The sequence below is a fragment of the Sebastes umbrosus genome, chromosome 18, assembly GCF_015220745.1.
Source record: "Sebastes umbrosus isolate fSebUmb1 chromosome 18, fSebUmb1.pri, whole genome shotgun sequence".
Classification (NCBI taxonomy): Eukaryota; Metazoa; Chordata; class Actinopteri; order Perciformes; family Sebastidae; genus Sebastes; species Sebastes umbrosus.
Window position 1 is genome coordinate 8841203 of NC_051286.1, and position 13037 is coordinate 8854239.

The 13037-nt window shown below is 38.7% G+C and overlaps 2 protein-coding genes across 2 annotated transcripts; one reads left to right on the top strand and one right to left on the bottom strand.

Annotated features, from left to right (window-relative positions):
- selenol (selenoprotein L) lies at nt 1-6811 on the top strand. Its single transcript, XM_037751388.1, has 9 exons — nt 1-183; nt 1738-1816; nt 1930-1983; nt 3336-3381; nt 3807-3934; nt 4350-4464; nt 4936-5058; nt 5463-5600; nt 6082-6811. Exons 1-9 carry the CDS (start codon nt 78-80, stop codon nt 6220-6222), a joined length of 930 nt encoding a protein of 309 aa, XP_037607316.1. The 5' UTR covers nt 1-77; the 3' UTR covers nt 6223-6811.
- A 772-nt stretch (nt 6812-7583) lies between these two features.
- clec11a (C-type lectin domain containing 11A) lies at nt 7584-12069 on the bottom strand. The gene is made up of 5 exons (XM_037751389.1): nt 11738-12069; nt 10626-10740; nt 10326-10433; nt 9502-9585; nt 7584-8552 (listed from the first exon to the last, which is right to left on the bottom strand). Exons 1-5 carry the CDS (start codon nt 11828-11830, stop codon nt 8140-8142), a joined length of 813 nt encoding a protein of 270 aa, XP_037607317.1. The 5' UTR covers nt 11831-12069; the 3' UTR covers nt 7584-8139.
- Nucleotides 12070-13037: the final 968 nt, after the last annotated feature.

Genomic DNA, 13037 nt, shown 5'->3' on the forward strand with positions numbered 1-13037 from the left:
CATGCAGCATGTTACCGGAGCTCACATGGCTCTGGGTCTAGTTGTCAGTGCAGGTGAGAGAAGAGCCGGTGATCATCATGGCTGAGGATGTGTCTGTATCAGAGGAGACTTTGACAAGTGCTCTGACTCTGATGGTCAACTTGGGCAAAGTCCTTCTACAGAATGCCAAGCAGGAGGCAGAAGGTAGGAATGAGACTAGAAGAATGTACCAGACTTCATTGAAAATTTTGACGTTTTAGTGTTTTGCTGCCAAAAAAGGTGCTAGACTCCACCTAGATTATAACTTTTACACAGAGTGAATTGTTTTTGTCTTGTGAGTAATTCGGCATACATAAGATATAACATAGCAATTCATTTTATGCTTTAATAATGCTGTTATGTGCTACTGTGAACCAATGATATAGAATAGAATATAGAATATAATAGAAAGCTTTATTGTCATTGTATTAAATACAATGAGATTCACAGTTGCCACTTCTGGTCATGTGCTTTAAAACAAATACTTGACAAGACTAAACGAGGCAAATAAAACATATAGCAGGTAAAAACACACACACTGTATATAAAGCAAATAAAACAGGTAAAACACATAGCAGGTAAAACACACACACAGTATATAAAGCAAATAAAACAGGTAAAACATATAGCAGGTAAAACACACACACAAGTATATAAAGCAAATAAAACAGGTAAAACACATAGCAGGTAAAACACACACACAGTATGTAAAGCAAATATAACAGGTAAAAACACACACACAGTATATAAAGCAAATAAAACAGGTAAAACACACACACAGTATATAAAGCAAATAAAACAGGTAAAACATATAGCAGGTAAAAACACACACACAGTATATAAAGCAAATAAAACAGGTAAAACATATAGCAGGTAAAAACACACACACAGTATATAAAGCAAATAAAACAGGTAAAACATATAGCAGGTAAAACACACACACAGTATGTAAAGCAAATATAACAGGTAAAAACACACACACAGTATATAAAGCAAATAAAACAGGTAAAAACAAACACACAGTATATAAAGCAAATAAAACAGGTAAAACAAATAACAGGTAAAACACACACACAGTATATAAAGTAAATAAAACAGGTAAAACAAATAGCAGGTAAAACACACACATTATATATAAAGCAAATAAAACAGGTAAAACAAATAGCAGGTAAAACACACACACAGTATATAAAGCAAATAAAACAGGTAAAACATAGGTAGTTGCACTTGAGATATAATATTATTATAATAATGATTTTGCTCCAATTCGTGTTTCCTAAATAGATTATATTTAAGCCGAATTGAAGAAGTGATCAGATTAAATCAGGTGTAATGTTTAGTTTTGTTTTATAACTTATATATTGTCCCCAATAAGGAAAACAACATTAAAATGAGAGAAATTTAATGGGAGTTCCATTTTTTTACTAGGTAGGATAAAACGTCAAATCTAGTTTGAAATAAAGCTGCAGCTGCATTTGTTATCACTCTGATCACCCACAGTTACCATGTAATATATATATATAATTATAATTCACATGTCTCCTTTTTGAATATTTCATAAACTGGCTACAACACAGGCTTATTGTGAGTTATTAAAGTAGATCAGTGTGATCAGATCTCTGGTGTTGTAATGTAATCCCTGTCATGCTTATTGCCAACACAGTGACATTTCACAAATCAGCCTGACATCTAACTATGGCCCTTTGTTCTCTCACACAGACTCCCTGGAGAAGTTTGTCCCATACAAGATCACCACTTTGCTGGGCCTGATCAAAGCCGGAGCAGACTTCTACAAAAGGTGAGGAGCTTTCAACAATAATTAATTCATTAATTATTAATGAATAATCAATAATTAAGTCTATCCACTGTTTTTTTGTGAAATAATTGTGTGTTTTTGTGTCTGTTGAGCAGCCTCGGAGTGAAGAAGAAGAGTGAAGCAGAGGACATATGGAAGAAGTTTTATCAGTAAGTATATAATCATATTAAATTATGATAATAGTAATAATAATAGATAAACAAATGTATATCTTATTGTTATAACCATTGGGTTACTACAGGTTTTCTTTATTTAATTTCCAGGCCTGTCGTCATTCCCTCCAGCATTTGGAGCATTTATGTTTGTGATAAAACATTATACAGACGAGTTACTTACGTACAAAAAGAGATGAAAACACAGATAATAACTATCCCTCCATCCTCCTAAAACCATAAATCTTTGCTCCACTCTGCACTTTGACTCCACCCTTTCCCACAATACAGTTGATACAAATTACATAAACTGGTAATACCTGCTGATGGGTGCTGGATGTGTTCTTCTTCACCCTAGGGTGGAGACAGTTAGCGTGATTAACGGCTGGCATACTAGTTATTAAATGTGATACACGTGCTTCACATGTAACAATGCTAAAGGAACACTCTTTCACTGCTTGTCGAATGTAATGAGGTCAAACGATTTTGGAAGGAGGTTCTTGATATGGTTAAAATCCCTTGTCCCTTGCATCCTGGGTATTTATTTATTTAGTGATTTTATCATTAAGAAGAGTGGCATTGTGCACTAATAGATTTGTGTTTCTTACAGCTATGAAAACAATAGCTATAGAATAGAAAATGTGAACAAGTATGAATCAATATATTAAGGATTTATTAGCATGTGTTTCAATGGAAAAACTAGTATACATTACTAAAATATCTGCGGGAGCTTCATGGTGTTTATGAAACAAAATATTAGTAATGATAAATAAAGCTAAAGACCGGGACAACTGGAATAAGAATATAAAATGTAGTAGCCCATGTGACCTTTTAAGATTTCTGTACATTGTAATTACTGTAAAATCTGTATATTCACCTCTGTTATAATTACTATGGTTTTTTTTATTTACTTGAATAATCATTTAATGGTATTTACTGCCAAGACTGACCATTTTATTAATATGTAATGTCTGTTAGAACTGGGAAAACTCCAATAAAAGTATTGTTTATGTGATGGAATTTTCCATCAATTCCTCTCTTATTGGTAGAAAGGTCAGAGTGTTTGTCAGAGTGTCCCTCTGTTGACATTATTGGGTTGGAGTCCTGTCTAGAGGAGCCACCGTTATCTGTACAGCTGTGTCTGTAGTAGAGACCGTAGAGCCAGTCGCCAGGGCAACCAGGGTCAGAGATGCCCGAGGAACGAAGTAAGTCATAACATGATAAGGGGTAAGACACTGAGCACCAGGGAGGAAGGGCAGAGTTGTGAGGCCTTCACGCAAATAAGTATTGTTTATAAAAAAGAAAGTCATTCATTTATTAAATAAAGCAGAACTTTTGTATTTTTCTAGTCATGCAGAGGTGAGAGATCAGGTGGAGGAACTTCTGCAGCTGGAGGTCAGTATGTGTGAAACTTTTTTGTCTTTTTAAAATTTATATTTAGTTTTTAAATTTAGGACATTATGACTTAAATTCCACAGTTTAACGTTCAGTTTCCACATGGATTCCTGCAATAAAAAGACAGGTCTGTCTGAAAATGGACTGTTTGTGGGTCATAAAAGTCACATAAATCACTAAAATGACTTTAGACTTTGTGCTTGTTAGTTTAGAAACAAGAGCGCTGGATTTTTTGTTCTCCAGTTTTTGTTATATACGCCAGTTTCCTTTAATTATATCTAAATAATTAAAGCAATCACAGATGTTTTATTCTTGTTTTTACAATTTATTTTTTTATATTTAAGTTGTCTTTAAACCCGTCTGTGATTGACTTGACGTACTGGGATTAATTTAGTTTCAACCCTGGTGTGTGTTTGTGTGTGCAGAGTGAGTGGGACTCCTTCCTGGAGAGCGTGGACAGAGATCTGCAGACGTCAGACGGACAGCTGTCAGGAGGAAAGACGGCCGACAGCCTGAGCCCTGATACTCCGTTCACTGATGGACGGACTGGAAAGTGAGTCACCACACATAGCTGGTCTCAATCTGATCTTCAATGTTTATGTTTTTACTGCCTTTTGTTGGTGATTAGCCCCCAAAGTGTGGCTGCTCTTCAGTACAAAGTTCAACTTTTATCATGGAACAACAAAGTGTTTCAGTAAATCAAGTTGTTCATTGGTGTTTAAAGAAAAAATTAAATAAATAATGGCATTTTTATTTCAATAATTTTATGTTATTTGACCCAGTGACTCAAATTTAAAATTCAAATATATCATAAAACAGGACACACCTCTTTTTATGGGATTTTAATGTTTTTTTCCCATTTTTTTAATAAATATTTTAATGAAAACAAATCCTGATTTCTGTTTTTCAATAACAAACATCTAAATATTTAATTAAATGGAGTTGTGTTGTGTGATTGTTGTTTAAAGGAGTGTGACTCTGGGTCAGTACCTGGATCAGGGTCAGAAGCCTCTGCTGGTCCTCATCAGACATTTCGGATGACTGCCGTGACGAGACCACGTGGCCGAGCTGGAGGCCGGGCAGGTCAGTTAACCTTCAATCTGATAGTGATTAGTCATTTGTAGTAAAACAGCTTCAACCAGTTACGGCGTTGTGACGTCACTCTGTGAAACTGTTCTTTTGTGTTCATTAACAAAAGCAGTTTGCATCCCTCTTTACCTTCTGATTGACCTGAACAGTCTCGGAAAGGGAGGAGTGAGCGGAGGGGTATTCAGTTGGTTGCAATCTGCAACCACACCACTAGATGCCGCCAGATTCTCGACACTACACATTTAATCACTCCTAAACTCATTTTTTTTCTCTGCTCTGGCTACAAAGGGGTCCAACATTTTTTTCCATGGTCTTGCAGCTACTTCCCGTTTACTTTTATGTCAACAAATGACTTGCAGTTGAACAAAAATGTGGAATAATATCCTCAAGAAGCAACATAAATATTCTTAATGTGGTTTGTAATCAGTGTTCATATTAAATGTCTTTCATTCTGTGTGTCTGTAGGCCGGCCTGGAGGCTCGGTCAGTGCGGGTCTTGGTGGTTTCATTCGGCGGTGTGGAGGGAGCTCAGGTGTGGCTGGAGCAGACTGGATGTACCTTTGACATGCTGCTGGATCCACAGAGGAAGGTCAGGATACATATATATATATTATATTGTTTATATATTTATATTCAGTGCAGTTATGCAGGTGCATGAAACTAGAAAAGGCTATTTATTATATTTAGCAGCTGTTTGATGATGTGTCTTGAATGCCCAGTAAACTGAAGCCTCCAAAACAATCATTCTGAAAAGTCAACCTCCAGATGTTAGCAGATGTGAGACGGAAAGGAAAGGGCAATCAACCAAATATGAAGATTTTCCACATGCCACAGAAGTGCTCGTCAATCATGATGTGTGTGTGTGTGTGAAGAACCTGATTATGTCATACAGAAAATACTTTTCTTATTGCGTAATCCAAAGCGGATGTTTTGTTTTTTTACTTTTGATTGTGTTGCTGCAGAGAATAGTGAACAATGTCGTCTCTGCCACAGGTATACAGGAGTTTTGGCCTCGGCTCGTCCTACGCCAAGGTGATGAGTTTTGGCTGCCTGCTGCTGTACTCTGAGTACGGAGCTATGGACAGAGACTTCCCAGACGTCCCCACTCACCTGCTAGAGGACATCTACCAGGTACACAGGGACGACACAGCAAACACTTAATCAGTGATGACAGCCCCCTCATTTGCATAATGAGGCAGAAATGCAGAAAGAAATGTAAAAAGAAAAGAATACAGAAGTAAAAAAAGTTTGGGGAAATAAATAAGGGGTGAAATGCAAAGGGAAAATCGTGCAGAAATAAATCATACATACATTTAAAAATAAATATAAAATAAATAAAAATTAAATGCAAAAAATGAATAAATGCATTTAAGAATTAATAAAAATAAATACATAAATAAATAAAAGGGAAAATTAAACTGAAGAGTAAATAAATAAGGGAATTAATACAAAGATAAATAAATAAAGGATCAAATAAAAATAAAAATAAAAAACTATTCAGGCTGCAAAACCCAAAAAAATAGCAATAGAGCTGCAGAGTTTGCTTATAATTATGTTAATATACAGTAAATATTGAATTATGCAGCTTTAATGTGTTTTTATTTTTTTCCAGATGGGAGGTGACTTTTTGCTTGATGAAGCAGGGAAGGTCCTTCTTTCTCACCCATCTAAAAATCCGATGGACAGGCCAAGTCTGAAGACCATCCTGCAGGTCGTCGACCCGTCAGGCTGCTCCACCGACGCTCAAAAGTAACATTGATATGCTTTGAAAGATATGTGGAGACACACTGAGTCTGGGGTTGATCAGGGTTACTTTTTTTTTTATACCACATCACTGACACCGCAGAGGAAGAGCAGCTCTTTGACTCGCATTTATGACGTCACGTCTCGCACTCATGACACCATGAAGAAATGTGACTGATGCAGAACCGTAAAGCAAAGACAGCTGATCTCCTTTGTTGTGTCAGTGATGGGATGGGAGGATTTTTAAATCAGCAATACTACTGGATTACAGTGTGATTCAATAGGAAGTTAATTTTATATAATATAAATGTTATTTAACTTTAAAAAAAAATTATATTTTTAGCAATTTGATGTAAACTGTAATGTTCTTAAGGCTCTACTTTAAAGGTGCATTATGCAGCTTTGGGTTCTGGCGGCCCTAAGTGGCAGTGAGAGGTAATATTTTTAAGGGACAAATCACTACAATACCAAGGAACAACTTCCGGGTCTGAAAAGTGAAGCCAATGCTGAAGTGCCTTAAACTTGCATTCTTTCTAACAGCCAGCAGGGGGCGACTCCTCTGGTTGCAAAAAGAAGTCTGATTGTATTGTCTATGAGAAAATGAGCCTACTTCTCACTTGATTTATTACCTCAGTAAACATTGTAAACATGAGTTTATGGTCTCAATCGCTAGTTTTAAGTCTTCTTCGATACAGCATTTAGTAAATTATGGTCCCATTTAGAGGCAAATAGTCAATAAAGCAGGGTATGCTTTAGGTTAGGGGTGTCACGATATACGGTATTGACGATAACCGTGATATTTAAAAAAATATATATATTAATATATTTTTACTAATACACAAATGATTATATTATGTAAATAATCCGGCACTTCTTAAATCACACTTAAGTGCAGTTATGGTTGACTCTCTCTCTACCTCCCTACAATTGGAAAAAAAAGAAACAATATGTACAATTAAAAAAAGTTAAATATCTACAGTATGTGACTGATTGCATTTTCTATAGATATTGCAATAATATCATTATCATGAATTATTTTGGCCATGACAATAGTGTAGTGAGAATCTGATATCATGATACTTTAAGGCGAGGCTACCTTGTGATTGACAGGTCGCTACCACGGCGTTGTCCGGTCTGGGAGTTGTCTGTGTTTTCGTCTTACAACTTTAACCCTTTCACAGTGTGTTTTCAGCTCATGAAAGTTAATTGTAACATTTTGGTTGCCTAAAAATGTCTTATTCAGCGTTCAGTTGTACTTAGCTCCACCCTCTCGTGTCACTCCTGGTTGCAACGTCATGGTGACTAGACTACGTCCACAAGGCAAATCTCTCTCTTCTTGACTGATCAGAAAATGATGCTGGAAACCACGTCAACCTTTAGTAAAGATTTATGAAAAACATTTACATTCAGCATTTTATGTACAACTCTCCTGTTTTACTGTAGGACTCAGGATACATTCACATACAGTAATAATGGGTTATTTTTGGGGGTTAAATCAGAAGTGAGATCTAAAAATGTTCTGTGCCAGAGATGTTGAAGCATCAGCAGTTTAACCAGACTTTTGTTTAAATATTTTCAAAGTTCAGAAGTAACAGAGAAGCACTGCTAATTCCTGTTAAGACCAAACACACATTGATTTATATCTTCAGTATGTGCTGATTCTGAAGAAAGGGCCTCCAGCTTTTCATGTTTTCCCCTTTTTTGGAAACTTTGAACAAATATTTAGAATTCCAGGCGTGAAATCACAGCAGAGTCCTGACTGGTTTACATTCATATCCCCGCAGCTGCATGAATAATATAATATTTATAATACTAACATAATCTGATGTGTTCAGTACTTTCAGAACTTAGCAATACATGAATTTTTCATCAATAACTGGAGGCCAAAGTAAGGTGGTGAGAGAGTAAATCTTGAAAAGAGTTCATCTTAAAGTGCCACCCTGTCATCAAACTCGCACAGATAGTTCATGGTCCGATCGCAGTAGTGGTCCCACCAGTCGCCATCGTCCGACGACATCGCCACACAGTTCTCCCGCCTCCCTCCGTCTGGCTGGCTGGACAGGAAGTGTTTGCGCCACTGGAAGTACGAGACCCGCGACCCGTCGTCGAAGAGGTACAGGCCCTCGGATCGCAGGTCGTTGACGCCGAGCCAGACGGGCCAGTTCCCCGGGTGGAAGAATGACTTGACGTAGTCGGCGAGGTTCTCCTGCTCCCTGCGGTCGCGGGGCATCGCCATGCGGCCGCCGCGTTCCAGGCACTTCCTGGCTGCTCCGGCGTAGTCCTCTTGGCTATTGTACACAAGATAGCATTTGTATCCCATCCTGTGTCCCTTCTGGCAACCTAAGAAAAAAAGAACAACGAGACGGACGTTTTATCGCACGTTTAGGCTGCATTCACATCAGATCCAGCGGTGCGGCAAAAACGCCCTCCGATTCATTTTGAATGCGGGTTAGTGTATTTGGGCTGCACGGAGTGCTGAAAAAAAATGCAGTGGAAAAATAGAAACCAAATAAACTTTTGGCGAAACGCAACCCGACCTCACGCTGCGTTGGCAGATCACGTAACGGGCAATCCAGAGCTGTAAAACCCAGCCATGAGGGAACAAAAGACGTTAATCGTCGCAGTTAATGGGCCATTAAGGAGACTCGCCCAGACATCCGCACAACCCTGCGGTGAATCGCCGCAACGCATGACCTGGTGTGAATGCAGCCTTAGAATTAGAGTACAAAAAAAACAGTGATTCATTGATTTGTATTTCCCTGCCCATCGTAGCGAGTGAGGGGAATCTGTCTCTGTCTGTTCGTAGACTGGGAGCCTTGATCAATTAATAAGTTCAAAACACAAATATGGTGGGATATTTATGTGATTTAAACAACTGTCTATGCAGCTTATGCTTCACTAAACGCGACAAAAATAGACTTGAAGAGAAGCGTGGATTGATAGATTTAATAAAATGGAAGTGCATCTGTTCCGTGCGAGTGACAGATGTTTGCATTGCGGCTTTTGCACTGCAGCTTTTGGATTAGTGTTTGCATTGCGGCTTTTGCAGTCGCGTTGCAAAAGCCGCAATGCAAACTTTGCAGAGACAAAAAATAATCCAGTCTTAAAAACCGGCATGAACAGATACTTTTGGCCACCTGGGGGCAACGCAACAAGCTGTTAATACAACATTGACATATTATCACCATACAAAGCTTATGGCAAACTGTTGTTTATTTTCTCACGGCAAACGCAGAGCTAAATTAGCATTTTTTAGGAGTCGTGTTTTATATGAAAGTAACTCTGATACCTTCCAGTCTTCCCATCTCCTTGCGGTTATCCTTGCTGTGCCGGTCGACCTCCCGGATGTGGTCCTCCAGCTCCCCGACTTTAGCTGCCATATTGGTGACGAAGAACAACAAAAAGAAGGAGACATGTAAGTCAGTACAGGGTATCATTTTTTTAAACTATCATGACAAATGAAGCTCAAGTTGATTCCATCATCACAGTTTATTATGGGGGATTAAGTAGGGAATTATAAATTATTAGCTTTGTTGAATACTCGATTCTGATTGGTCAATCACGACATTCTACGGTCTGTTATTTCTTTATAGCAGACCGTTGCTATGGGCACAGTTCTGATGTCGCACTCTGGCAGACCGTTTTTGCGTCAAATTATTGATTTCTTAAGTAAGTAGCCGTGTAATAAGCGGGATAGTGTACAGCTAGTGGGTCATTGTTGTGAAATAAACCCCTTCAGGGCAATGCTAGATGCCCTGTCGGGGTTTATTTCACAATAATGACCGGCTCACTGTACATTATCCCTTACTTAATGGACGGCGTGGAGGCCAGAACCGTCCGAAGTGTGTGGATTATCCCGCTTATACCATGGTCACTTGCCAAAGAAAAACAATTAAGACCATTAATTTATATTTTCATTCCTTTTGCAACCAAAATCTAAAATTTTTCCTCCATGCATTCACTCCGTTTCCCTGGAAACCCTGAGGGAGACAGACAGACTGACTTGAAATGGAAATGCTGGAAATATAGATAAAAAAATTATGGTGGAAAGGTAATTAAGTCCATGAAGACGGAGAAATGTGGAAGATTTGTGGGAGAAAGTGATGGTCTTACCATCCATCCTGGTCAGACGGTCCATTAACTGGCTGACTTTAACATCCAGGGTGTAGTGACCAACATTCAGCTTGTGGATCGCCTGGTCCATACCGGCTAGTCTGGACACTAATAGAATACAGTAACATAATGATGAAGGAGAAAAACAGGAAATAGAAATGTGTTGCATTCATTAAATAGTAAATATTACTGTGCTGAGTCCAGCGACATGACTCATAGTTTAGACTAATATCATGTGGATATTTTCCACGTTGATGTCATAGCTTTAAATGTGAACTGGGTCTGAATATGGAGACTCACAGACATAGTTGTATGAGTTTTCAAAGTCTGACAATTGACTGGTTGGCTCTGGTTCAGGCTCTGGAAGAATATCAGGAACGTCGCCTCGCGCCTTCTTCACCTCTGGCAGGGAAGCCTGACACACAGAGAGAGAGAGAGAGAGAGAAATCACGTTGTCAACATTTCTTAGATGCTGTTTCCACCAGCTCCCCCGCAACCAAACACAAACAAGCTGCTCAAAACAAGCTCATTAGCTCATTGTATCCAAAATGCAAATTACCTCGCTGTGCACATCTGGATCCGTCTCAAAATCTCAGGTTTTCTTACATATAGAAAGAAGAAATCCAGTTTGGACACTTTGCCAACAATTAAAGTTTTATCAAAACTATGAAACAAGAGGGAGCTCAACACATTTTATTCTTTTTGAGATTTAGAAGCTGCACGAGTAAAATATGTTCTCATATACTTCTGCAGGTCTTCCAGGATCATTGAAGCAGGAAAAAAACATTTTAGTAATGAAATAGTTGTTAAATTATGCACAGCAATGGTTATTAATAATATTACTCTCCTCTAAAGAGGACCACAATGGAAATAAATGTTTAGCTTATTGTGTCTTTATCCTCAACAATCTTACTTATTATGCAGGATGGGGTGTTTCTAATCATATATTTACCTTTAGCATTGCCAAAAAAAAAATGTATCTAAGCTTGAAACCATTTAATCAGTATCAGCAACACAATTATAATCATATGCATCAACATGTTCCTTGGGGGTAGATGTGTTTTGTTTTGAAGTCTTACACACACATTAAGTCTCCGTAGAGTAAAAAAACTGCCAGATGGACCTGCTCCTCTGAGTGTATCACCATAAATATGAGTATTTAATACCATTATTATCCTCAACATGTCATCTCTTGCACTTCAGCATAATATTTACCAAACATTATCTTAATGTTGATTATCTTTTGCTTGATTTAGCTAGACGTGAATCCCTCCTACACACATGTACAGTACTCAGAGCATTGTGAATGGATGCAGCGTTTTACCCAAAGAAACAAGCAACATCTCCAATAAAAAAATGTTAAAGTAAATTGAGTCCAAGCACACACACAGTACACACATAACAGTCCTGACCTGTGTCGGTGCAGCGTCGGCCGTCCCTGTAGGAACACACACACCCAGAGAGTATAAACACAGGAGAGCGAGCGAGGTGGCAGCCGGTCCCATTTTCTGCTTCCTAATAACTCTGCCTTTACTTCAGCAGCTGAACTCCCTCTGAGTCTCTCTGTCTGTCTCTCTTTCACTCCTCTTTCCCGCCTGACCCTCGTGCTTCCCTCAGAGATGTGGTCCAGGATCAGCAGCAGGAATCTCCCATTAGAAATGTGAATGAGAGAAAACAATCACAGGTATTTCAAAAACACAAATCCCATCCCAGTCCTCTCTCTCTGCCTCGTTCAGGATGTCTCTCCTCTCTCTAACCAAACAACAGGAAAGCTCTTTGTTTTTGCTCCCACCTCCCATTTCCACTCTTTGTGTGAACTCTGCAGTTTTACACAGGGGGATAACATCACAGGTAATGCTTTTTTAAGGCCTTTTTAAAGGGTTTTACTTTGGCTTTCACTATCCAAAGAAAATCCAAAGAAAATCATGTAAAAAAACAACCCAGTTCTCAGCTTTGTGACAATGCATTTTTAAGAAAAATCATCAGATTTAGAGATATGTGGTTTCTCTGGACAGCATTTTGATCCTTTGGTTTATATCTAACTACAAAGCGCATAATCTCGGTCTGTCTGTGTCCTTCACATATCTTGAGAACCGCTCATCCGATCTACTTCACACTTGTGCGGGTGTATTGCTCAGGACCCAAGGGAGTGCAGCGTTGAATCTGGTGCAATTTGACCAGATGGTGTTGCTGTAACCATGAACTTTGTGTTTCGGCCTGTAACTTAGGAGCCGTAACTCTCAGAAACAACATTTTTAAAAACTTTTTTCCTGGAACCAGACCAAGCCCACAGAAAGAGCTTTGAAATAGTGGCCAAATGGTGGTATTACAACATTGGTATCCATCACGTGATGCCATTGGGTCCCAAAATACTTTTTCCCATAGACTTATATTGGGAAAGAGACGTCTGTGAATCAGCAGATACTTTTTTAAAATTAAATCAACTTCCCAGAACTTGAATAACTCTTATTTAAATCGTTAGGTCCTAAAAGTTGTAAAATGCACAAATAGCCGAGTTATTCTCCTTCCCCCGTCGATATGAATGAGCCCCAGTCCAAGGCTAACGCTACTACGCCTGCTCTATGGGTCCAATGGATGCAGAAGATCGCCGGATGATTCAGGTACTTTATCCCTCGGAAGTCGAGCCATTTTGGCTTTATGCGCCACTGAGCAACCCCCCTACGAATGAACGAGAGCCCGCCTCTGACGCTA